This window comes from Astatotilapia calliptera, chromosome 18 (assembly GCF_900246225.1).
Source record: "Astatotilapia calliptera chromosome 18, fAstCal1.2, whole genome shotgun sequence".
NCBI lineage: Eukaryota > Metazoa > Chordata > Actinopteri > Cichliformes > Cichlidae > Astatotilapia > Astatotilapia calliptera.
Genome location: NC_039319.1, coordinates 30,840,225 through 30,867,291, shown reverse-complemented (window position 1 = coordinate 30,867,291; position 27,067 = coordinate 30,840,225). Strand labels below are relative to the sequence as shown.

Sequence of the window (27,067 nt, the reverse complement as noted above, 5' to 3'; positions counted from 1 at the left end):
GTGAAGGCCAGTCGGTTTCAGAGATTTCAGCTCGCTGTGCCCTGCCTGTGATACGTCCTCCCCCTTCCAGGAGACATGATTTATGTCTTGGTTTTGCACCAAGACAGTCTAAGGGGGGATTATCACTTGAGGATTTATAATAGTGCACAGAGTCTACTTTCTTGGTCATGTTATCTGTGCTCCTTAGCTGTGTACTAGCTTGCTCATCGCCATTGTTTTGAATCAAAGGCAAGGTTGTTTCATTTCCACACAGTCCATTTACCTCCACGTTTACTTCTAAGCAATGAATTTTTGTCTCCAGTACTGCAATCTTCTGCAGGAGGCTGTGGTAGTCATCTGTGGAGAGGGAAGGCATCTTGTTGCTAGTTAGCCTAGCGGTTAGCACCTTTCTAGGCTATTGAGGCTGCTCGGTGCCCAGACGCTGTAATCAGGCTTCAGCTGTGTCTAGGCCACAGACACACGGAGCGCTGAGGACAAGGTAACCATAAAATGTTGCTGTTTCTGTTAAGAACACTCTAGTCCTAATGATCTACAAGTGTCCAGAAGTTATCGCAGGTAAGCTCACACGGAAAAAAGGGAAAAAATCAGCATAAAAATCAATAAAAATCAATATAAGAAGCAAAGCATTCAAGAGCAAAGAGATGAAGCGTGTGTGTAACTGTTAACATAGAGCGTTATTCAATTTATTGCTAATGCAATCAGTAGTTGCATTAGTAAATTTTACATGCACTCGTCATCAGAAAGGTTGCCGACCCCTGCTGTAGGGCGAAGGACACACACACCCACACACATGTTTGAAAACATCCTGACACAAAGTTTGACATCTTGCTTTGGATGGTTAAGACTGCCAGGAGGATTGTTGGTGCCCCTCTCTCGTCTCTGGAGATCTACAAACAGGGCTGCATACGCAGAGCTACCTCCATCATCAGAGACTCCCACCACCCCTCTCATGGCCTGTTCTCCCTCCTGCTGTCTGGCAAGAGGTACAAGAGCACCCCTCCCCACCCACTCAGCTATTCACACAGCTATACACACACTATTTGATCTAATGATCCTCTTCTATGAAAGGACTGCTGCCACCTGAATGAGTGTGACTGCTTAGACCTGAGCTCGTTTTAGAATTTAGATTACGAATCGATGTTATTTATCCTTATTATTACTGCGATTTATCATTGACTTTTAAAAAAAATTGTATTGGTTACTGTAGAGGCTGGTGAGAAACAGTATTTCGTTTCAGTCAGAGTATTTTTTGAAATAACATACGAAATGACAATAAACCTTTCGATTGATTGATTTGATTATCTTTGTGAGAAATGTTCATGCATTTTCAAGCTTCTTTCCCTTAAATTTAATCATCACAGCAGGTTTCAAACTCTTATCCAAAACCTGAACTTTATGCTAATTTTACCATAAATGCAACTTGCATTGGGTCTGTAGCTCAAGAGGTAGAGCAGGTCATCTGCTGATTGGAAGGTTGGTGGTTCAATTCCTGACTCTTCCAGTCTGCATGCCAAATATCCTTGATACTAACCCCAAGGTTCTCTCGAATGTTGTGGAATATACACTTTTCCTCTCGTGGTTCCGACATCTCTGCCTGAGCTTTGCAATCATAGATATCATATATGATTTCTGTCTAAATACGAGAACAAAAGTACTAAGGCTCTGACGTTAAGAAGCATCTTTGTCTATAACACAAAACATAATGGTAGCGTGTGGTAAACTCAGCGACTCATGAACTTAAAACATTAAAGCCCACAAGAAAAAAACGACTGAGCAGAAGTTGTAGTCTGTATAAACACAAGCTGGAGTTTAGCTCTCGAGACCAGTGAGACTTTACAATCTGAAATTCAAAACTGCCATTATATAATTTCCTTTTTTTAGTTGGTGTGGTTGGAGTAGAAAAAGACATTTAGCCTTACTTGACAATGCTGCGAGCTCTGTCGGGGTCCATGGCGCTGACTGAGCCCACCACTGTGCCCACCGCAACATCTTCTTTCACCTCATACAGGTAGCTGGCTTTTTTAAACACAGGCGGCTCATCCACATCATCCACGGCCAACCGAACCGTAGCCACGTCTTTTGGGCCTGAGGACACGAAGCGAACATATTCCTGGGTGTTCTGGACCTGGATCTCGATCGTGTATGATGGTTTCTTCTCATAATCCAAAGGCTGCAAAGGCAAAGAGAGAACGACTGCTTTCAGTAAAGATGTCTGTGGAAACAAAGCCAGCCTGAACAATGGCAATCATCAATGTCCACTGAGGCCAACAAATGCATGTAGACAGATAAATGAGACAACAGCTTGAAAGATACATACATACATACATATAGTGTATACAAGTGTGGCATGGTCATGTAAAGTATCTGTAACAGCAGCTGGTGCTGTCAGGTTGCTGTGGTGATAGTGGGTCAGAGGTTTGTCACTAAAACAGTTTGTATCAATGTTGACACACACTCTCTGTGAGGACACATTTCTACAACACGGCATGGCTTTGTATTTTTAACAGCATATGTAAAACAGACTTAGTTAGCAGGATCCTTAGGAGCTGAAAGTGTGAGCTCTGATCAATTCATTTCAAGCCAACCAGTGATGTGAGAAAAATATCAATACAAAATAAGAAGCCAGTATTATCTGAAGGTGGCCAAAGCTATGGATAGTTTGACTCATGCTTTTTCAGTACACAGCGACTCAAGAACGTTTTCTTTTGGTCTCTATTATAACATCATTTGACCCCCAACGCTTCAAGTCCCGTTTTTAATGTTTACTGGTTAGTTGCTCTCACCTTTCTGACAGTGACGAGTCCTTCTTGTGTTTCTTTGTCAGTGGAAATGTCAAACATTTCCATCCCGTCACCGCTGATGATGGTGAAGTCCATCTCAGTGTTCTTTCCAATGTCTTTATCAGTGGCCTGAATTCTCCCAACGACAGAGCCGGACGTGGACGATTCAGGAACTCTGAACTGGTATATACCTGGAAACAGTCAGCTCCGTCACATCGGTGGGACTCACTCTGGTGACGGAGGTGTCTGGGGTTTTCTAGTTTTTGTTTTAACTCCCAATTATATTCAATTTGTCAATTGATATGAATGTTTTTGGACAGAATTATGGCTGCAGAATAATTCTCTCAATTGTGCAGGACAAAAACATGTCACAGGGGGCGATAGAGTACCAAACCCTGGGGAAGAATTAAGATCTGATAAAGGGATTCACGGGATTCTTAAAAGGCTTTAAACAAGATACAGACAGCTGACAACATTAAAGAAAAACCTGAATGCATGCTAAAGCATATAGTTAGGGCTGGACCAGGTGACCCTGAATCCGCCCTTAGTTACGCTGCACTAGGTGTAGGCTGCTGGGGATTCCCAAGATGCACTGGGTGTTTCTTCTTCAATCAACTTTTTCACTCACTATGTGTTCATACACCACTCTGCATTTAATTATTAGTTATTATTAATATCTGGATCTCTCCACAGCGTGTCTTTGTCCATCCTCACCCCAACCAATGATGGCCCCTCCCTGATTCTGGCTCTGCTGGAGGTTTCTTCCTGTTTAAAGGACGTTTATTTCGATCCCGCTGTCACCAAAGTGCTTGCTCAAAGGATGTCATATGATTGTTGGGGTTTTCTCTCTTTTCTTTGTATTGTTTCCTTGTATTATTTTCCTTTCCCTTACAATATGGGAATTAGGTGAATTATGTGGGATCAATAAGATGTTGAGCAGGGGTAGGAATTAATAAGTATGTTCATACTTCTTCCTACTCCTTTTCAGACCAAACATTGTTACATTATGTCAGACGATTTTGTTTTATTTCATTATATATTTTTTGTTTATCTGAACACATACGTGTGTGTGTGTGTATATCTACATATATATTCGTATCTGTAAATGAAAATATATGTAGTGTGTATATATTGTTTTTTGTTTTATATGTCTGAAACAAATAAAGATACAATACAATACAATACAATACAATACAATATAAAGAGCCTTGAGAAAGCTGTTGTTGCTGATTAGAAATAAAACTGAACTGAGTATAATTAATAGCTGTGTGTGTTTCATCACTCGTATACACACTGTGCTTCGTCTGTGCTGCTGTCTTACTCTGAGTGAAGTGGGGAGGGTTGTCGTTGACGTCAGTGAGAGTGATTTTAACCACAGTGCTCCCAGTGAGGCCTCCTCTCTGTCCACCCATGTCCTTGGCTTCGATCACCACCTGGTAGTGCTCCCTCTGCTCACGGTCCATGTCACCAGGACCCAGGGCTGTCCGGATCACACCTGAACAAAAAACAAAACTGTAATCTAAATTCATGTTCAGTCATTTTGTTTTTCATCATCGTGCTGACGTGTTGCTGGTGTGAATTAATATGCACGTCTTCAGATGTAATATGGCTTTATTTTCATTCCTGTTTTGGGTGGAGGAGAAACAAACCAACCATCTGTGGCACAACAATTTTCCTTTGGTCATGATCTGAGTTTTTAGGATATTTGGGGTTTTTTTGATTGATTTTCTATTATAGTTCTATGTTCCCTGTTCTATGGGTCTTTAGGCACATGTTTGAGCTCCACAAGCATTGTCCCTGTTAAGTGGTCTTGATTTCAGTGTTTATTTCCTGTTTTATTTTGACACTTCCTTGCCCTGTGTGCATTATGTTCAGTTTTGCTTCTTCTGTCTTGTTACTCCTGATTTGTCCCTGCTGTGTTCACAGTTGTGTCCACTTCACTCTCCTGTGTATTTATTGTCTCAGTCTTCCCGTGTGCATTGTGTGTTCTGTGGTCACGTGCTAGAGCCTAGTCTATGAGTTAACGGCTTTGAGTCTCACCTAAGCTATTTTGTCTTATGCATTTTGATTCCTTAAGTTCAGTAATAAAGTTATATTTAAGTTTATGCTTGTGTGTTTGGGTCTCACCCTGTCTGCCACACTGCGAAACCTGACACCTTTTTTTAAGTCAATAGACAATTAGTTAGAGCTGAAATCAATCATATTACAGGACTTATTATCTGACAAGTTCTCTAAACCCAGCTTTAAATCTTTTAAGCTGACATCTGGATTTACAGAAACATCAGTGTACACGGGTCAAAACAGGAAGTTGTTTACTGGAGATCTACAAAGTTTAAGATTAATGTCACCAGTTCTATATGTGGGAAAAAGTGAGACATTTAGCCTCAATTCTTTGTAATGACCAGCAGGGGACTCCTGTGGCTGCATCCACATGTGCATTAGGGTACGCTTGACTGTGGGACCATATCGGTGTATTCCTCGGTTTTATAGTCATATCCATCACATTTTTTATGTTTGCCTACAGAAAGCTAAAATGGGGACCCATAAAATGGTCAGCTTCAAGACTTTAAACTGGCACTAAGGTGATGTGATAGTGACAAAGTTCACCTTTAATCTGTGGCACTTTGAAACACGATCTTTTGATTTTTCGTCAGGTTTTTGGCTCTCAGTGTTGTACTAGTACAGTGTCAGAGATTTACAGTTAACAAACAGTCAGGTGAGTAAACAACACTGAGACACTTGAGATTGATAACGTGCGGCACGGGTGAATCTCAGACAGAGAGACACCCCGAACTGCAGTATTCGTCAGTACAGTGAGTGTGTTTGATGGTTAAAGTTAAAGCTGTGAACACTACCTTATTAGACTAATACTGAAATGAGTCTTCCTCTTTGGTTAAAGTCTCTTACCTGAATATGTCACACTGTAAGCTTGCTAGCATACTCATTATAGCTAAACTGGTACTGCAGTGTTCCAGTGCACATTTTCCATCTTTAAATGGAAACGATAAAATCATATATGTAACTGTCGTCTTTATCTGATGTGGGAGGCACAAAAACGTGCAAAGAGAAGTTGCACTGAGTTTTCAATGGTAGTTCTTTTTTTATTTTTACTGAAAAAAAAGATGTATTGTCTAAATTTATGATATGAAGCTGCAACAAACACGCTCATCATAAGCTCCCTGAGAACCTTCTGATTCACACTGTGAAGAACATCCTAGAAAGAGAAGAAAATAACGACCACATCCAGACTATGATTCCTGTACCATTCATTTAACAAAACACACGATGTGTTCATTTGGACTGTTTGTGTTATCTGCAGCTGTCCACGTTTGTGCCTACAGAAAGCAAAAGAATCACCTGAGCACTTTTTATTCCTGTTATTGAGTGTTAGCACATGTTTATATTATGATATGGAAAATAATGATGAGGAAACCAGAGAAGAAAATTGATCAGCTTAGATCAGGTTTAAATGTTATTTCACTCATTTATATCTGAACACTTTACAGAAATGATTTGTTATTGTGGTCTAAACAAGTAATGTAATATGTCATTGTTCCTAAAATCTAAGTCTGTCCATAAATATTGATCTGTGCACCTGTTGTGTGGGTTTTGATGCTCCAATAATTCTACTAAAATGATTCTGATGACTCTTCTGTAGACATGTTGCTCATTAGTGACTTTTTCACATTTAGCACATTTTCATTCTCCACATTCTGTCACTTAAGACTGATTTTGAACCATTATGTTGAATTTATGAGGATATAAAGTATCAGTATTTGGACATGACCCGCACCCACCCACTCACTCATCTTAATTGTGATGGCAGCTCTTTTTACACAGCTCGTGTCCACAGCTAAGACGACATGTGGCATGTCTGTGTAAAGCTTGTATAATGTCAGAGCTCGTGAAGAAGGCCCAGAAGACAAATCCCCAAATGTTTTAATGGCCAGTCCACATCTGACAGTCGGGGCAAGTGTGACAGGACTCACATAGTCTATTTATATCTCTCTGAATCACAACAGTCACCTCACTGCACTTTACCTTTGAAAAGTAAAAACCCCGCAAATGTATCAGCTTTCTCACATTTATCAGTTCTTACTTACAGACAGGTGAAAGTTACTGATCCCATTATGAAATACACCACAAATGTCTCTAATTAAGAAATTCTTTAGCTGCATGCTCACATAATAGTGTGCCTGTCACTGCAAATATTTCTTTCTGAGCCTTTTAAGAATTAGCAGGTCGATCCGATCTGCCTTTCCTCTCAGTAACATTGCACAATAGGTGTATATTTTATATCTTTGTATCAGACCAAACTTTACAGTGTCGTGCAAGAACCTCATTAAAATGTGCATGTAAGAGTGAAATCCTGTGAAATTAGTCCATGGCTTTGGTTACACACCGTCAGCAGTGTGACATTATGGGATGTGTCCCTCACGTGTCACAGGCATGAGATCAGTTTCATGTGCTACAATTAGCCTATTTAGTTTAGCATTAAAGACTATCTTAAAGGAACACACGGACATTTTATGAAAAGTCGTCCTGCTTCAATTCAAACTTCCTCCTACTTTCCATTTAAATGACCCATTTACGCACTTTTAGTTCTAATTTTGTACGAGTAGTCCACACCAATCTGGAGACGAGGGGAGCTACAGGAAGCCGATAATGATCCTTCCATGTCTGTGTAGGGCCTCAGTCATCCAGGTCATGTTAGTCCAGGGAGCAACTGGACTTCTTTAAGTTTCCAGTCTCATAGGTGAGGAATGTATCGTGAAACTAGGCTGATTGCTGGGTGTGCAGCCAATGTTAACCAATGTTAATGGGTTTCAAGCCTAAGGAGCGAGGCTGCAGGCTATGGCAGCAGCAGGTCCAGTGAATGGACCAGACAACAATTGCAGTGGATTGGTCAGCTCTATAAAAAGGTAAAGGCAGCAACGGCTTTTCCAGTTTGAGTCAATTCTTGAAATACAGTCATCATTCTGATTCATGACGAAGCAGCAAAAGGTTTTGAGAATCTGACTATATGATGTAATAATTTGTTCTCTAAAGACACGTTTTACAAAAAGTTATGCTTTTGTCACGACTGGTATCATCAAGTACTCGATGTCTGTCAAACATACCAGTGTTTGGCTCCACAGAGAAGTATGGGTGTCCTTGACTGATGCTGTAGACCAGTTTGGCACTGTTCCCATACATTGTGTCATCAGCATCTGTAGCTGTCACCTGGGTGACCGATGTACCTGAAAGAGTTGCATTACCACGACTGTTACTGAGAAAACAAAAAGCAGAAAAGTGCAGTGAGAGAGGTCCTTACCAATATCAGACCTCTCAGGAACACTGGCAGTGTACACCTCTTTGCTGAACTTTGGTTCGTTGTCATTGATGTCGTGGAGTTTGATGATGAACTCGGTCTCTGGCTCCAGTTTTTGACCCGTCCACTTGTTGACCACTGTGGCTTTGAGGACATAAAAGGCCTTCTCCTCTCGATCAAGGCGGCGCGTGGCGTGCAGATCGCCGTTATTCTCATCAATGACAAAGATGGTGCCAGCCCCCTCGCCAGAAAGAACGTACTTCACTGAGCCATCGCCATGGTCCTGGTCTGACTGGAGCTGCAGGTGGACATACCCAAGTGAAGAAGTCGTCAACTGATGGTTGAGTTATTTAACATACCAGACAGACACTAGCTGCTCATACAGTCAACTCTTTCCACTTCAGGACACTGAGGTGAGGTTGCATTCCCAATCTACAAAATAATGAAAATAATGAAAGCACATTTTATTTTGAGTGATTTTTTTCTTTATTAAGATCATTTAATACATTTAGTAACAGCTGAACAAAGGATCCTGTCTTCAGTGTTCTACCTATGCCCACAGGTAGAAAGCTTCTTACCTTAAGCAGGTAAAGTAAGCAGGGGTTGAGGTGGGATGTCAAGCTGTTTGCAGAGCCAGCATCACCTGTGAGCAGTTTAGAGTTTCTCACCCTATCAGAGAGTGAGAAAATAGCCCACACCATGTGACCAGCACTGAGACTGGAGAGATTGTAAGAGAGAGACATGGTATCTGAAGAAACCCTCAACTTAAATGAGACAGTTCTCCAAAAGCAAAGATGGTGGGAGATTCCTTGAGAAAAAGCTTTTTACAATCTTTTATTACTTGCTTTTTTCGTAATATAAGCTTTTCAGCATACTCTCTTTCATAATCCTGTCTCTAAAAACATTTCTGCAGATGAAGGAACAAGAAGATAGACAGGTCTGGTGGTAACAGTGACAGGTTTACAAAAGGCAAACAGAGCAAAAGCAGAAAGACCGAGCGTGAACTCCACACCCGGAAGCAAAACAAGAATCTTCTGAAGGCAGACAGTCAGCTGAAAATAAGAGTGTGTTGTGCCTGAAGGAGTACCTTTGCACTCTTACCCACAACAATAACCCATCTCTCCTGTTTTTCCTCTCTCTCACTTGCCTCTCATCTTTATTTGTAGCTCTTGAGCTGAAGTGGCTCGCTGTCCACCTTTCATCCCCCCATTCCTGCTTTACTGCCTCAGGCCATGTGTTTGGGTGAAGCCTTTGATTAAGAGTATATGACTGTGGGAGTGTGTGTTAGAGAGAGGCAGCTGTGATCATATGTGGTGATATTTATGTGAGGTTTAACCACCTGCTAAATGATGGATTATGATTCTGTATGTGGTAATAAGTTACTTCTTAAAGCATTCACCCACCGCTGAATTTTCTTTAAGGTTCTCCAAGTCTTCTGACATTCACCTCGGTCTACAGTTCACCCCACAGACTTTCAGGGCTTTGTCAGTGACGCTCACCTTGGTGTTCTGGAGGTAGTTCTTAACCAGGAGCAATGTATGTTTTGTGTTGTTGTCATGTTGGAAGACAAAGTGATTTACTTTGTTTTCACATATCATTCTTTCTTCATGAATCCTTCCACTGTGACAAGATTCCCAGTTCAAGACACACTGAAGCATCCCCACAGCACTCCCATCACCGCCTTTCAGTGTGTGTGTTCTTAGGGTTCCTTCTCCAAACATCTGTAGGACCAATAAGCTCTAGTTTCATCTCATCTGACCAAACGACGCACATCCAGTACGCATAAACTTTCTCCAGGTTGTCCTTAATGTATATGTGTGTGTGTGTGTATATATATAAAACACCCAGCACGCCCCTGCGGGCGGTTTATCCTTCAAGCTCGGGTCCTCTACCAGAGGCCTGGGAGCTTGAGGGTCCTGCGCAGTATCTTAGCTGTTCCCAGGACTGTGCTCTTCTGGACAGAGATCTCCGATGTTGTTCCCGGGATCTGCTGGAGCCACTCGCCTAGCTTGGGAGTCACCGCACCTAGTGCTCCGATTACCACGGGGACCACCGTTACCTTCACCCTCCACATCCTCTCGAGCTCTTCTCTGAGCCCTTGGTATTTCTCCAGCTTCTCGTGTTCCTTCTTCCTGATATTGCTGTCATTGGGAACCGCTACATCAATCACTACGGCCGTCTTCTTCTGTTTGTCTACCACCACTATGTCCGGTTGGTTAGCCACCACCATTTTGTCCGTCTGTATCTGGAAGTCCCACAGGATCTTAGCTCGGTCATTCTCCACCACCCTTGGGGGCATCTCCCATTTTGACCTCGGGACTTCTAGGTTATACTCGGCACAGATGTTCCTGTACACTATGCCGGCCACTTGGTTATGGCGTTCCATGTATGCCTTGCCTGCTAGCATCTTGCACCCTGCTGTTATGTGCTGGATTGTCTCTGGGGCATCTTTACACAGCCTGCACCTGGGGTCTTGCCTGGTGTGATAGACCCCAGCCTCTATGGATCTTGTACTCAGAGCTTGTTCTTGTGCTGCCATGATTAGTGCCTCTGTGCTGTCTTTCAGTCCAGCTTTGTCCAGCCACTGGTAGGATTTCTGGATATCAGCCACCTCCTCTATCTGCCGGTGGTACATACCGTGCAGGGGCCTGTCCTTCCATGATGGTTCCTCGTCTCCCTCCTCTTTCTTGGGTTTCTGCTGCCTGAGGTGTTCACTGAGCACTCGGTCAGTTGGGGCCATCTTCCCAATGTATTCTTGGATGTTCCTTGTCTCATCCTGGACTGTGGTGCTGACACTCACCAGTCCCCGGCCCCCTTCCTTCCGCTTAGCGTACAGCCTCAGGGTGCTGGACTTGGGGTGAAACCCTCCATTCATGGTAAGGAGCTTTCTTGTCTTTATGTCAGTGGCTTCTATCTCCTCCTTTGGCCAGCCTATTACCCCAGCAGGGTACCTGATCACGGGCAGGGCGTACGTGTTGATGGCCCGGATCTTGTTCTTACCATTCAGCTGACTCCTCAGGACTTGCCTGACCCTCTGCTGGTACTTGGTGGTTGCAGCCTTTCTAGCGGCCTCTTCATGGTTCCCATTTGCCTGCGGGATCCCCAGGTATTTGTAACTGTCCTCTATGTCTGCAATGTTGCCTTCTGGTAGTTCAATCCCCTCAGTTCTGACTACCTTCCCTCTCTTTGTTACCATCCGACTACACTCCAGTCCGAACGACATTCCAATGTCATTGCTGTATAGCCTGGTAGTGTGGATCAGTGAATCGATGTCTCGTTCACTCTTGGCATACAGCTTGATGTCATCCATGTACAGGAGGTGGCTGACAACTGCTCCGTTCCGTAGTCGGTATCCGTAGCCAGTCTTGTTAATGATCTCACTGAGGGGGTTCAGGCCTATGCAGAACAGCAGTGGGGACAGAGCATCTCCTTGGTAGATCCCACACTTGATGGTGACTTGTGCTATGGGCTTGGAGTTGGCCTCTAGTGTTGTACGCCACATCCCCATTGAGTTCCTGATGAAAGCTCTTAGGGTCCCATTGATCTTGTACAATTCTAGACATTCCAGTATCCAGCTGTGTGGCATTGAGTCATAGGCCTTCTTGTAATCAATCCAGGCAGTGCACAGGTTGGTCAGTCTGGTCTTGCAGTCTCTGCTGACTGTTCTGTCTACCAGTAGCTGGTGTTTTGCGCCTCTGGTATTCTTGCCAATTCCTTTCTGTGTCCCGCTCATGTATTGACCCATGTGCCTGTTCATCTTAGCCGATATGATGCCTGACAGGAGCTTCCATGTAGTACTGAGGCAGGTTATTGGTCGGTAGTTGGAGGGGACCGGTCCCTTCTTGGGGTCCTTGGGGATCAGGACCGTCCGGCCTTCAGTTAGCCATTCCGGGTGTGTGTGTATGTGTGTGTGTATATATATATATGTATATATATATGTGTATGTGTATATATATATATATATATATATATATATATATATATGTGTATGTGTATATATATATATATATATATATATATATATGTGTATGTGTATATATATATATATATATATATATATATATATATATATATATATATATATATATATACACACACATACACATATATATATATATATACATATACACATACACATACACATATATATATACATACATACATACATACACATACATACATACATGTATGTATGTGTATGCATGTATGTAGAAAAGCTGCAACCACCAAGTACCTGCAGAGGGTCAGGCAAGTCCTGAGGAGTCAGCTGAATGGTAAGAACAAGATCCGGGCCATCAACACATACGCCCTGCCCGTGATCAGGTACCCTGCTGGGGTAATAGGCTGGCCAAAGGAGGAGATAGAAGCCACAGACATAAAGACAAGAAAGCTCCTTACCATGCATGGAGGGTTTCACCCCAAGTCCAGCACCCTGAGGCTGTACGCTAAGCGGAAGGAAGGGGGCCGGGGACTGGTGAGTGTCAGCACCACAGTCCAGGATGAGACAACGAACATCCAAGAATACATTGGGAAGATGGCCCCAACTGACCGAGTGCTCAGTGAATACCTCAGGCAGCAGAAACCCAAGAAAGAGGAGGGAGACGAGAAACCATCATGGAAGGACAGGCCCCTGCACGGTATGTACCACCGGCAGATAGAGGAGGTGGCTGATATCCAGAAATCCTACCAGTGGCTGGACAAAGCTGGACTGAAAGACAGCACAGAGGCACTAATCATGGCAGCACAAGAACAAGCTCTGAGCACAAGATCCATAGAGGCTGGGGTCTATCACACCAGGCAAGACCCCAGGTGCAGGCTGTGTAAAGATGCCCCAGAGACAATCCAGCACATAACAGCAGGGTGCAAGATGCTAGCAGGCAAGGCATACATGGAACGCCATAACCAAGTGGCCGGCATAGTGTACAGGAACATCTGTGCCGAGTATAACCTGGAAGTCCCGAGGTCAAAATGGGAGATGCCCCCAAGGGTGGTGGAGAATGACCGAGCTAAGATCCTGTGGGACTTCCAGATACAGACGGACAAAATGGTGGTGGCTAACCAACCGGACATAGTGGTGGTAGACAAACAGAAGAAGACGGCCGTAGTGATCGATGTAGCGGTTCCGAATGACAGCAATATCAGGAAGAAGGAACACGAGAAGCTGGAGAAATACCAAGGGCTCAGAGAAGAGCTCGAGAGGATGTGGAGGGTGAAGGTAACGGTGGTCCCCGTGGTAATCGGAGCACTAGGTGCGGTGACTCCCAAGCTAGGCGAGTGGCTCCAGCAGATCCCGGGAATAACAGCGGAGATCTCTGTCCAGAAGAGCGCAGTCCTGGGAACAGCTAAGATACTGCAGGACCCTCAAGCTCCCAGGCCTCTGGTAGAGGACCCGAGCTTGAAGGATAAACCGCCCGCAGGGGCGTGCTGGATGTTTTTTTTAATACACACACACACACACACACACACACATATAAAATATTGGTCAGATTTATTTCACTTAAAATGATTTAAAAAATTGAAACCAGCGAATTAAACTGCAGTTTTAGCGACAAAAGAATGAACCTGGATGGAACTGGACATGTGCTGTTTGAGTTTGAGTCAAATGAAACCCATTTGATACCTTAACCTGCAACTTTTCCTGCTCTAACTTTTCTTCCTTGAATCAGGTTACAGTGCATCACCCCTTCACTCTCTGCCTGTGTCCTTTGTGCTGCTCCTCACCTTTTTTCTCTTGTTTCTTTGCCTTGGTTCTTTTGTTCTACCTGTCCTCCTGCCCTTAATTGTTCACTCTTCACACCACACAATATACATCTCCTCAGTTCCTTCTGTTCTTTCCTCGCTGTATGTCCTCCAGTCGTTCCCTCTCTCCTTTTGATCCTTGCTACCTTTTCTGTCCAGCAGTGTTCAGTCTGAGTCCATCTGTCAGTCTGCAGGGCTGCAACACCGCCATACTTTCACAAGCCGATAAAGCCTGCAGACATTTCAGCACAGCACATTTCCAGAGCAGAGTATGTGTTATGGACTCTGTGGTGTCCCACAGACATGAAAGATGCTGCAGTCTTTCATGTTTCTTCACAATCATCGTCGCTGTAACGATGCTACCATATTCATTAGATGTCACAAAACATTTTCTGCTTACTGTTATTTCTAACAGTGCCTGGCTTTCTCTATTGAATGTCTCTCTTAATTCTATGTTTGGGTTCATGGATGTCTCTGGATGAATGGAGCACTCACAAGTACAAAGCGCCATGTGTTCGAATAGTGGGGGAATATTGGGATTTGGCTTCCGGACATGGAACTGGATTAGAATAGGATGTAGGCAGCCAAGTGCTGTTTGCTGTTTCACATGGACCAGGATGATGAAAGCATCATCAGAGTACATCTGTAGGTAAATCCACTACTGTGTAACTTCATATTGAAATAAATATTTAAATACATACATAAGTAAATAAATAAATAAATAAATAGGTAAATGTCAGCACTCTTTGACATCAGAGATACAAAACATGAATTTCTGCATAACCATATTTTGGCTGTTTTACCCTCCTCCCTGTTCATCTGTATTTGAACCATATCCAAAGCACCCAGCAGGCCACCTGCAGGGAAGGCGGCACCACAGCGGGGCGTAAAAGTCTACTGACGCTGCCTTGGTCCTTGCTCGTTTATTTCCAAACTTATTTTGGTTTTGTGCTGTCAGACAGCAGCAGGCTTCATACAGAGCACCACAATACCTGCAGGCTACGAGCTACTGATCAAACAGCAAAGCTCCAACTGTCATCATGCACTGTGAGTTACCCTCACTGAAAGGCCTACAAGTTGTATTTGTTAAACAGAGCAGCCAGTTAGATGGCAAATCCCCATATAATCCTACTGTCTATGTACACGCTAAGTGAACTGTGAAAGTGCTGTGGTCCATTTTCCAAGCACAGTGTCACTGAGGCTGCTTTTAAATGAAGAGATGGTGTCGAACATTAGGCCTGGGGACCAGACTCAAAACCTCCACCTCCAAAGAAATGTCAGCAGGAGTCCGAACTGCAAAAGAAGCGTGTATTCTCTGAAAAGTGGTTACAGGAGGTGAGCTGGCTTCAAACAAATGATGAATGCACAGAGATGTGGTGCAGAATATGCTGTGAAAATCCCACTCTAGCAGACAAAAACACTGCCTTTTATATGTACGCAAACGCGCGTTGCAACTTCTTATCTGGTGCGCGTCTTTTATTTTGACAGCGAATGCGCACCTGCGGACCACTTATGTGCACCCCTGCTTATAACTATGACTCTTACAAGTGTGGTATGTATTGTCAACAAAGAGATACAATGGTCAACAAATCACATGCTCAGACATTCCGCTGCAATCCAAGAAAACTCAGGAATAAATTAGAAACAAAGTAACAGAGCTCTCTGTCTGGAAACCAGGGGCGGAGCGTGGGGGTGGCTTACTGGGCTTAAGCCCGGGTTGTTTTGTCAGAAGCCCGGGGTCTTTAGGAGTGTAATTTTTTCATAGTTAGATGCCTGTCTGACAACTGTATAAAACAAAAACTACACACAATATTCGAAGCACATAGTGCACACTGTGGGAATTTACGACTGTGCGTGAATCCCCCCTGATATTGGTATGATCCGAGCTCAGGCACTAAGCGACTGAGCGAGGGGGCGGGGCAGCTGCTGCCCGTCAGTGCGCTGTTGGAGAAACGGAGCCAGCCATACTAAGGAGAGCTTAAGTTTGACCAGGTACCAAAGCAAATCATTCGTACCATACAAATAATGTAAATATGACGGTGCATCACGAAAGATTGATATCAAACTGATCACTTGACCCATGTTACGTTACGTTACTTGCTCTTCAAGTGAATCAACAAATGGCGAAACTAAAAGCTGAACAAATGCTATTTTTTTTTAGAGTCTTAGCTTACGTGTTCAAAGGAGCTTGCAAAGAAAAGTGTCTGGACTTCTTTAAGTTGCTTGAAGACGTTTCACCTCTCATCCGAGAAGCTTCTTCAGTTCTAAGGTCAAATGGTGGAGAGTCCCGGATATAAACCTAGTGGGAGTTTCCCCCCTCAGAGGGACAAAAGGACCCCCTGATGATCCTCTAATCACCTGAGCCAAGGTGTGAAACTGGGCGTGGGTCCCAATTAGGGCTGCTACAAACGATTATTTTGATAGTCGACTAGTCAGCGATTACTTTTGCGATCTGTCGACTAATCAGATCATCATCCATTGAACATAAACCATACAGCTTATTGCACCAGCAGCATCTGCTCTTATATAACTATCATTAGCTTACAGCTTTAAGTGTTTAAGGTCTGTGCTAACTAAAAATAAAGACAAGATGATAGTTTATTAAATTTTAATGAAATTTGCAGATTGTTTCGGTGGAGTTTAATAAACTCCTTGCTATCTAAAATATAACAGGACACCGGAGTAGATTCTCACACTTCTGATGATCAGCTGTCTGCTTGACGTTTATTCAGCTGTGTAAAAACTATAACTTTAATCTCAGACAAACCGATTTACTCAGGAACAAATAAAACACTGAAAAAAGCCAAACAACATTTTTAAGTTATCTAAGTGACTTATATATCATGTTTAACCTGAGTAGTGAAAGACGGCGGTGGGTTTGAAAATGATCTGCTGGGAGTCCGGTGTTCTCACGGCTCTAGTGAGCCTAGCCCCCGGCTAGCTATTGAGCTAGTGGGTAACAGATGCCTCCGAAAACGTCGGAGCGCTTTTGAAAATATGTGGTGTCTTGATAAACTGAGCAGACATTTGAGGTTTACACAGCTACATTCAAGCCTGAAAATATGTTAAACGTTTATTTTGTGACCCAGAAAGAATAATAAGAATAATATTAAAACTAACTAGCTGCCGCCATTGTTGGAAACTAAGCAGGGCCGCGATGGGCCGCGCTATGAATTCTGGGACACAGTTTCTTCTTCTTTGGTGTTTAACGGCAGCTGGCATCCTTGAACATGCAGTGCTGCCATCTTCTGTTTCAGTCCATTATTACACTCTTAAATCTTACTACTTATTCCTGCGTCTTTTGTGATCTTACAAAGCTTCAAATGACGCGTCGACTATTAAATTAGTCGTCGACGTTTTTGATAGTCGACGTAATCATGACTAGTCGACTAATCGTGGCAGCCCTAGTCCCAATCAGCCAGAGTTTCGGGTGTGCTCATTGTGAAACCTGGCCCCACCTTATCATGCGAATTCCTGAGGTCAGATGGCCCAGGATGTGAGTGGGCATTAAGGCGTCTGGGAAGGGATCTCAAAACTGGATTATAGATGGCAGAGAGTTGGTGTCGTAAACCCCCGCCTCTGTTCAAAGATGGTCGCTCACAGTGGACATAGATGGCTTCTTTCACTCCTCTTTCGAACCATCTGTCCTCTCTGATGGAGAGAGGACATCTGACCTGTCTAACATGTAAAGGCAACTCATTCCACAATTTTGGTGCTGCCACAGCAAACGCCCGATCCCCTCTGAGCTCACGATTAGTCCTGGGCACGCTCAGGAGGAGCTGGTCTGCCGACCTGAGGGACCGGGAAGGTATGTATGGATGAAGAAGAAGCTCAGAGAGGTACAGAGGGGCAGCATTGGACAAACATTTAAAAACAAATAAAAGCAGCTTAAAATGGATCCTAAACTGCACGGGCAGCCAATGAAGTGAATATAAAACTGGGGTGATATGCTCGTATCTATGAGTGCCAGTTAAAAGGCGTGCAGCAGCATTCTGGACTAACTGCAGTCGAAAAACAGAAGATCGACTCACCCCAAAATAAAGAGAATTACAGTAATCCAGCCGAACGGTTACAAAAGCGTGGATTACTATTTCAAATTGCTGTCTCGTAAGAAAGTGCTTAATTTTGGCCAGTTGCCTCAGATGAAAGAAACTAGACCTTACAACCAACCCGATCTGGCTTTCAAGCTTAAGCTCAGGATCCATTTTAAAACCCAGATTAACAATCTCTGGTTTACAGAATGATTTCAGGGATTGCAAATCAATACACGGAACAGCAGTGGAGGCAGGTCTGAACACCATTACTTCAGTTTTAGAATCATTAAAACAAAGAAAGTTTAACGCCAACCACGACTTGACATCCCCCAGACATGTTTGTAAATGATTTACAGATGACCCATCTTTCTTTTTAAGAGGAACATAAATCTGGCAGTCATCTGCATAACAGTGAAACGAGAGTCTGTGTTTTCTAAAAATTGAGCCCAACTGAAGTAAATAAAGTGAAAACAGGATCGGGCCCAGAATGGAACCCTGTGGTACTCCATGAGACAACGGAGCTCGGGAGGACTCACAGTTTCCTAAGCGAACTGAAAAGGTTCGGTTTGTTAAGTAAGACCTGAACCATTTCAGAGCCACACCTGTTATACCGACACACTGCTCCAAACGTGAGATTAAAATTTCATGGTCTACAGTGTCAAATGCAGCAGTTAAATCGAGTAAAATAAGAATGACACTTTCACCAGAATCACATGATAAAAATATATCATTAAAAATTCTTAAAAGTGCTATGCATTGCTTTAAAACCCATCCATCCATCAATTCGCTTCCACTTATCCTTTTCAGGGTCGCGGGGGCGCTGGAGCCTATCCCAGCTGTCCAGGGCGAGAGGCGGGGTACACCCTGGACAGGTCGCCAGTCTGTCGCAGGGCCAACACACAGGGACAGACAACCATTCGCACTCACATTCACTCCTAATGGCAATTTGGATTTTCCAATTAACCTATCCCCACAAGCTGCATGTCTTTGGACGGTGGGAGGAAGCCGGAGTACCCGGAGAGAACCCACGCAAACACGGGGAGAACATGCAAACTCCACACAGAAAGACCCCGGCCTGATGGTGGAATTGAACTCAGGACCTTCTTGCTGTGCGGCAACAGTGCTGACCACCGTGCCACCGTGCTGCCTGCTTTAAAACCAGATTGAAAAATCTCCTGAACATTTTGTGCATTCAAGTATGAGATCAATTGGTCATATACAATTTTTTCCAAGACTTTAGATAAAAAGGGTAGCTTAGATATTGATCTAAAGTTCTCAACAGCGTTTGTATCTAGCCCAGGTTTCTTAAGAAGTGGTTGCACAATTGCATCTTTGAAATTCTTTGGAACCACACCTGAAGTAAGGCTGCTATTTAAAATGGTTAAAATAGTTGGACCTAAGGTAGAAAAAACTTCTTTCAGAAAAAGGGGAGGGATAGGATCATAAGGTGAGCCTACAGGCTTTAAATGATCCACCACCTCCTGTAGCTGAGCAAGAGTAACCGACTCAAACTGTTGAAAGACAGCTGAGCAAACTGGAAGATCAGAGGGGTCAGATGTGGGCAAAATAATCTGCGCCCTAGCCGAGGCTACCTTGTTTATAAAGAAGTGCAGAAACCTTTCACACATTTCAAGTGAAGGCTCAAAACTAAGAGCAGAGGGAGGGCTTAAAATAGTCTCAATTGACTTAAACAATATGTGTGGTTTCTGATAATTCACCATAATAATGTTTGCAAAGTGTTTCCGCTTTGCTTCTTTTATTGTAAGCTGATATAAGGCCCAGCACTCTCTTAAACTTTGTAAAGAGACCTGTAAGTTATGTTCTTTCCATCTCCGCTCAGCCCTACGACATTCGCGCCTCGCAGCACGGGTTTCATCGTTCAACCAGGGTTCAAGCTTTGTCTTAGGATGCTTAATTTTTACAGGGGCGACAATATCCAAGACAGTCTGACAAGTGGTATGAAACCAAAAACTGAGTTCCTCTACGTATTGGAGTGTCTCAGGAATGGAGAACTGATTATAGTAGGTGGAGAACCGTGCTGCCGTGGAAGAATTTAACAAACGAGATGTCTTTGCAGGGACAAGCTCCCTGAATTCATTTCTAGATAAAGAAATGTCAAACAGAAGCGGCATATGATCAGAGAAAACAGGATCGGAGACTTTCAGATTAAAAACAGGCAATGAGTGGGCTAAAACCAGATCGAGAGTGTGGCCACACTGTTGCGTGGGTGCAGACACACATCGAACTAAATTAAAAGAATCAGTAAGATTCAAAAAGTCTTTAACCATGGACTACATATGTACCGTAATTGTCGGGCTATAAGCCGCTACTTTTTGCACAAGCTTTGAACCCTGCGGCTTTTAGTCAGGTGCGGCTTTTCTATGGATTGTCCATGATTTTTGTCATATCGTAAGAGGATTTGTTTTGTTTGTTCTGCTGTTGTACGGCACTACGTTGCCTGGCGGAAGGATCGGGGTTCAAGAGTGGTATGTTAGTCACATGTCCGTCCGCCAGGCAACGTAGTGCCGTACGAAGTAGCTCGAAAAACAAACTTCAAAGTAGCGGTACGCGTTCAGCGGGAAGCGTGGATGATGAGCGGCGATAAACTTGCGAAAAGCAAGTTATGCTCAACTCCACCGGTGGATTCTGACAGCGTGGAAAAGTGTGAAAACATCCACGATCACCAACGGATTTTGAAGGGCTGGACTGCTGCATGATGGAGAGGAGGACACCGCCACGGCCCTTCAGAGGGTGTTCGACTCCGACACTGACAACGAAGATTTCTTTGGTTTTGAAAGTGACAACGAAGGAGAGAAGCTGAGAGTGGATGACGAAGCCATCCTGAGCCTGTTTGTATCCGACACTGGAGGAGAGGACTTTGGTGGTTTTAGAGCGCAGGAAGAAGAGAAAGATGGTGAATGACTGACTTTTCTTCTTGTTAAAGCCGTGTCACTGCACCTGAGCCTAAAAGGTAGTCCGGATCTATTGTTCTGGTGTGCTGTAGGTTACTGTTATGTACTACATGTGCAAATATGTACCCATAACTTGTTTTTCAAAATATTAATAAAAGTGATGTCTCCAAACAGCCATCTCTTTCCTGACAATTCCCTTTGTGCATATTCTCTTACATATGATAAGTCAACATTGAAACACCTGCGGCTTTTGGTCAGGTGCGGCTAATGTATGTACAAAACAGGATTTTCCCCTGATTTTAGCTTGTGCGGCTAATATTCAGGTGCGCTTTGTAGTCCGGGAAATACGGTAAACTAAAAGAATCAGTAAGATTCAAAAAGTCTTTAACCATGGGCTTATCTGGACAGCACACATGAATATTGAAATCCCCGACAATAAGAAAGGAGTCATATTTTATCGTGACTTCAGTTAGAAATGCAGCAAATTCCTTTATAAAGTCTTTACTGTATTTTGGGGCCCTGTATATTATTGTGCACGGTACAGGGGGAGAACAGGCTATTTCAAACAGTAACAGTTCAAAACTGGAAAAATAAAATTCCAATGAAACCTGCTTGCACTTGTAGCGATCTCTGAAGATAGTAGCTACTCCTCCACCTCGACCAGATCTGCGTGGGACATTAAAATAGCAGCAGTCCGAAGGCAAAAGTTCTGCAAAGGCGCTGGAATCAGCAACAGTTATCCGCGTCTCAGTTAAGCAGAGAAAGTCCAAGTAGTGTGACAAAAAATATTGGATAAAATATTGGATAAAAGTCTTATTCGATACCAATCTGGCGTTTACCAGGCCAAATTTGGCCGGAGTTGAATAGTCACTAGACTTTGAAGCTCGCGCAACGTAACGCAGGTTTTGCATACTCACTCCGTGCCGCCGTGGACAGGGAGGCAGGGAGCGGCCGGGCGGGAACAGCCCAGAGCCAGCGAGCGGCACCAGACACTCATAGGACGGCCTACGAAGATGCCAGGGAAAAGGGGCGCGACAGGCAACGCCAGGGACAGCACAACCAAACGCCAGACAGGCCTTCAGTTTCACCAATCTCCCTTCACTAAAACTAAAACTTCCTTGCACAGATTCCATGTAGTTGGAAACTGAGCCCAACAATCGTCAGTCTGTGAGTACATTTTAAATGAAAGCTGTTGGCGTAATGATAACAGCAAATCCATATTTGCTTAGTATCAGGTTTTATGTTGTTAATACACCCAGACTATAGGGGGAGCTAGAGAGCTAGAGTGAGTTACCTCTGAGCGGACTGTGATGTGAAGTTTGTTTATATGTGAACCACAGTTCGATAAAATACCTTCTCTTCAAGTAACGGTGTCATTATTGAGAACCCACAACAACATAAAGAAACAAGACATGGTGTCAGAAGATGGACTTGAAGAAAGGTAGCGGACTAAAATATAGCAGAACTGAGGGATCTGCTCGAAATGTGACATTTGAGAGGCACAGATTCTTCACATGTGTACAGAAGACAGGGGAGACAATAGATCAGTATGTCACAGAGATGCAGAACAGGAGTAAAACATGCGAATTTGGAGGACTGACAGACTCTTTGATAAAACACAGACTTGTGTGCGGGACTCCAGACAACGGTCTGAGAGAGAGGCTACTGAGAGAGGAAAATCTTGACCTGGAAAAAGCATTAACACTGTGCAGAGCAGCTGAAACAGTGAGGGCACAAGCTAAAGAACTGCTTAGTGACAGCTGCAGAGTGGATGCTGTCAATAAGAACACACACAGAGTCAATAAGGAGAGTGCTGCTGCTGAAATAAAAATGCAATTAAAGCCAGCAAACAGGGACAGAAAAGAAAAGACTTGTGGTCACTGCGGACTGCAACATCCTCCTAAAAAATGTCCAGCATATGGGAAGAGATGCAATAACTGTAACAAAAATAACCAGACAAATAACTAGACACTTCATCAGGATTTTGGCAACTGAAGCTGGACAAAGCAAGTTCAAAACTGTGCACGTTCAACAGCCCATTTGGCAGCAACAGATTACGGCGACTGCCATTCGGCATTGCTTCAGCACCTGAGGTGTATCACAAGACAATACACATGATCTATAAGCACCTAGAAGGAGTCGATGCGTCGATGGATGACATCATTGTGTGGGGAAGCACAAAAGCTGAACATGACATGAGACTGAGAAATATTCTTGAAGCAACCAGAAAAGCCAATCTGAAGCTGAACAAAGAGAAATGTCAGCTTGGGGCGAAGGAACTGACATTCGTTGGAGATATCCTGAGCAGTGAAGGCATCAGATCAGATCCTCAAAAGGTGTCTGCAATTGAAAACATGCAGAGGCCGCAATGCAAGAAAGATGTGCAGAGATTTAATGGCATGATAAACTACATGGGAAAATTCGTACCCAATCTCTCAGAAACTGAGACAGCTAACTGAAAGGAGAATCGAATGGGAGTGGAATCATGAACACGAGAAAGCATGGCGTGCCTTGAAAAAGCGGCTTACAAAAGAACCAGTTCTGAAGTTTTATGATCCAATGAGACCTATTAAGATCTCATCAGATGCATCACAGAGTGGGCTTGGAGCTGTTCTTCTGCAGAAGTATGATGAGTGGCAGCCTGTTGCATATGCATCGCGATCCATGACAGACGCAAAGACAAGATATGCACAGATTGCTCAGCATAACATACGCCTGTGAGAGATTTCACCAGTTTGTGTCTGGGCAGGCCATCAGCGTTGAAACTGACCACAAGCCACTGATAGCATTGTTCCAAAAACCACTAAATGACTGTCCACTGAGAATCCAAAAAATGATGATCCGGCTGCAACGTTACACGCTTAACGTGATGTACACACCTGGCAAGCTGATGTACACAGCTGACACATTATCCCGAGCTGTTGATCCGAATGAGCCAGCAAACACCAAGATGGATGATGCAAGAGCATATGTGAGCATGGTCGCAAGTGCACTTCCTGTTGCAGAAGGGAAGATGGAGCTCATCAGAACGGAGACAAGCAAAGATGGATCATTACAAGCACTGCGCAAAACCATCATAGATGGATGTCCCAGCTGTAAGCAACACTGCTCACCTGTTATTCAAGAGTATTGGAACTGCAGAGCAGAACTGTCTGTAGTGGATGATGTGATGTTCAAGGGAAGTAAAATTGTCATCCCAAAGAGCCTGCGAGGAGAGATGCTCAAAAAGATACACGCAGGGCATCTAGGCATGGAAAAATGTAAAAGGAGAGCACGTGAGGTGATGTACTGGCCACGGATTAATCAGGATGTGACAAATGAAGTGTCGAACTGTTCAACATGTCTGACATATCAAGCAAGAAATCCTGCCGAGCCACTAAAGCCACACCCAGTGCCAGACCGACCATATCAGAAAGTGGGGGCTGACCTCTTTGTGTCTGGAGGAAAGGACTATATTGTGGTCACAGACTGCTACTCTTTGTATCCACAAGTATGTAGACTGCAAACGACAACAGCAGAGGCTGTAATCACTTCGATGAAAGCCGTATTTGCACGACATGGTGTGTCAAGTGAAGTGTTCACAGACAAAAGCCTGCTAGTATACAACACAACGCCACTTGAGTGTGGTATGTCACCAGCACAGCTTCTTATGGGACGACGCCTGAGATCAAACCTGCCCATTCAGGATAATCTGCTTAAAACAAAGGAGGGAAACAGCGTGAAGAAGTTCAAGGAGCAACAGAAAGCAAAGCAGAAGTTCTATTATGACAGAGGAACTAAGAACTTACCTGAACTGCATGCTGGGGATCAAGTGAGACTCAAAGACAAATCCAACACATGGCACAGAAAGCGACAGTTCTAAAGGAAGATCAACCACGATCATACATCATTCAGACAGAAGATGGAGCTATGCTGAGAAGAAATCGCCGAGATCTTCTTAAGGGACCAGTAGTAGTGGAGCAGAGGTTGGAGGCTGCTGAACAACCCCAACACACACATGAGACACTATCACCTGAAACACCTACACATACACAAGAACAAACACTGAGAAGATCTCTAAGACAAGTGAAGCCACCTATGATCGACCAGATGTAATGTGTTGGCATGCTGTTTGGAAGATGATGTCATAGTATCTATGTAAGTTTCACTATGTTTGGTTACTAGTGTTGAACTGACCATGATTGTTGAAAACTAGTTGTGCTGTTAACATTAAATTGACAAATCCTGGTTTAACAAGTAAGAAAAACAAGAGACTATTTAGGTTTGTGAAAGTAGCTATGTTATTTAATGTTATTGTTTTAAAAAAGGAAGACGCACTGACAGAGGCGAGGTGACACATGTGAACTACAGTTCGATAAAATACCTTCTCTTCAAGTAACAGTGTCATTATTGAGAACCCAGAACAACAATAAGAAACAACACAGTTGGTACAGTATCCCTGATACTGCACTGTGATCAGCTGTGGTAAATCATTATGCTTTCTGCTAATTAAGAGAATTTCATTTAATTTGGGAATATGTCATCCTGAGTGTACCTTAACGGAAGCACAGATCTTACCTTGCCAATATACTGGTAGTCAGAGCCTGTATACTCCTCCTGCAGGAAAAACTGGTTCCACATCCAGCCTCGCCTCACTCGTTTCAGCAACTTCTCTCCTCTGATGGCTGCTTCTATTCCCTCTCCATCTGCTATGTGTGTCCTCCGTCCATTTAAAGCCAGTGCATCATCAAGGGTCAGGCAAATACAGAGACAAACAATGCCCAGGATAATATTCCTCATCTTTGTGATGGAGATGTAGAAGTCACAAATGTTCTATCTTCCCAGCTGGCTCACTCCAAACTGGCAGATGGGTCTATCTGTCATAGTCCTTCCAGTTTTTGACTGACAGTGGAAAGGATCTGTAAATAAGTAAATACAAACAAATGTCAATTCTGCATTTAATAACATTCATCCTGAGGGCAGTTCATCAACTTCTTGGCACTTTACGGCCCGATGTGGGAGTGCAGGATTTTGTTAGACGAGCAGAAACAACAGAAACAAACGCTGTCTGCAGCTAACATTTTCAAACATAGGCGTGAAAGCAGAGTTCCTGTTATTCCAGCATGCACTGCACTCTCATTCACTACGCAGGGAAAATGCTGAGGTCACACGGTACTCTGCTCAATGCCTGTACACCCATAAGCCTTAGTTATGGCAAAAACACAGTTCTTAGTCACATATTGTGTTTTTCTTTCCAAGCTTTCACTTCCAGCAGGTGATCTGTGCAGTGACAACACTAAGTGTGAAATTAGTGCTTCATCTGAAAATAACTTCTGTCTGTAAACAGGATGCTCAGGTCTAATTATTGGTTTAAATTGACAAAAAGCCTTATAACCTATCCTTACATTTGACCTGAGAGGTGGCTCAAGACCTTTGCACAGCACTTTAACTATTTGAAATTGAAATGAATCAATCAAAAATCAGCCCATTTAACTGAATTTTACAGCATTCGGTTTGCTTTGGGAGTGTGGGATATTTAGCTCACTGCTCCTTGTACAACCGTCAAAATCATTGTTGGTAGGTGTGGGACTTCACCAAGGTTTTCCTATTTCACCAACTCTGTTCATTATTTGTACAGCCAAAATCAACTCATCATGTCTGATGAAGCTACCAAAACTACAATAACGTCGAGCTTGCACTGGGGTGATCAGCAGCAGAGTGCGAAGCCGCCGAGGTTCTTGGTCAGTTAAGGGTAAAGTGCCCTCTCCAGGTAAAGAAAGGTGGTTTGTTGGTGGTGGGGTCACCACCACGGCAGGTACCGTGGTTACAAGGAGCCATCAGGCTGAAGGAGGAGTCCTCTTGGGCTTAGCCCGTGGGATTTTGGAAGCAGCCAATAGGTACGGGCAGGCCAAGCAGAATGTGTCTTGGCCAGCGACTGAATTAGAAACTCGGGTGTGGGAGGAGTTTGGAGAGGCCATGGAAAACCCCTTTCAAACCGCCTCGAAGGGATTCTGGTAAAGTGTCAAGCAACTTAATAGGGGAAGGTGGTGCTCTACCCACACTGTGTATAGTGTGTGTGGAGTGCTGCTGACTTCACCTGAGGATGTCACGAGGTGGAAGGAATTCTTAGTGAAATATTTTAATCCCATGTTTTTCCCCCAAATCTGAGTCGTTTTGATACCTGATCTAAATATTTGAAAACAAAGTGAATGGTCCAAAAAGACAAACTCCTGTTCAAACGACCAAGTTTTTGGTTACATAATAAGTCCATTCTTTCCCCGGAGCATGAAAAGACTGCAGCAGACACAGACC

General features: G+C 43.6%; 2 protein-coding genes across 4 annotated transcripts in view; both read right to left on the bottom strand.

Annotated features, from left to right (window-relative positions):
- The window catches only part of LOC113010984 (protein FAM151A), a 509,869-nt gene that overhangs the window by 266,617 nt on the left and 216,185 nt on the right, over positions 1 to 27,067 (bottom strand). The gene's annotated exons all lie outside the window — the stretch shown is intronic.
- The window catches only part of cdh6 (cadherin 6), a 71,683-nt gene that overhangs the window by 39,018 nt on the left and 5,598 nt on the right, over positions 1 to 27,067 (bottom strand). For all 3 annotated transcript variants that reach the window (XR_003270409.1, XM_026150347.1, XM_026150349.1), the window contains exons 2-7: positions 25,334 to 25,674; positions 8,095 to 8,389; positions 7,901 to 8,020; positions 4,102 to 4,275; positions 2,784 to 2,971; positions 1,920 to 2,170 (exon numbers count right to left, since the gene is read on the bottom strand). Coding sequence is in view for 2 of the 3 variants with exons in the window: in XM_026150347.1 (XP_026006132.1) it covers positions 1,920 to 2,170; positions 2,784 to 2,971; positions 4,102 to 4,275; positions 7,901 to 8,020; positions 8,095 to 8,389; positions 25,334 to 25,555 (1,250 nt within the window). In the remaining variant the exon portion in view is untranslated. The remainder of the gene's footprint in view (positions 1 to 1,919; positions 2,171 to 2,783; positions 2,972 to 4,101; positions 4,276 to 7,900; positions 8,021 to 8,094; positions 8,390 to 25,333; positions 25,675 to 27,067) is intronic.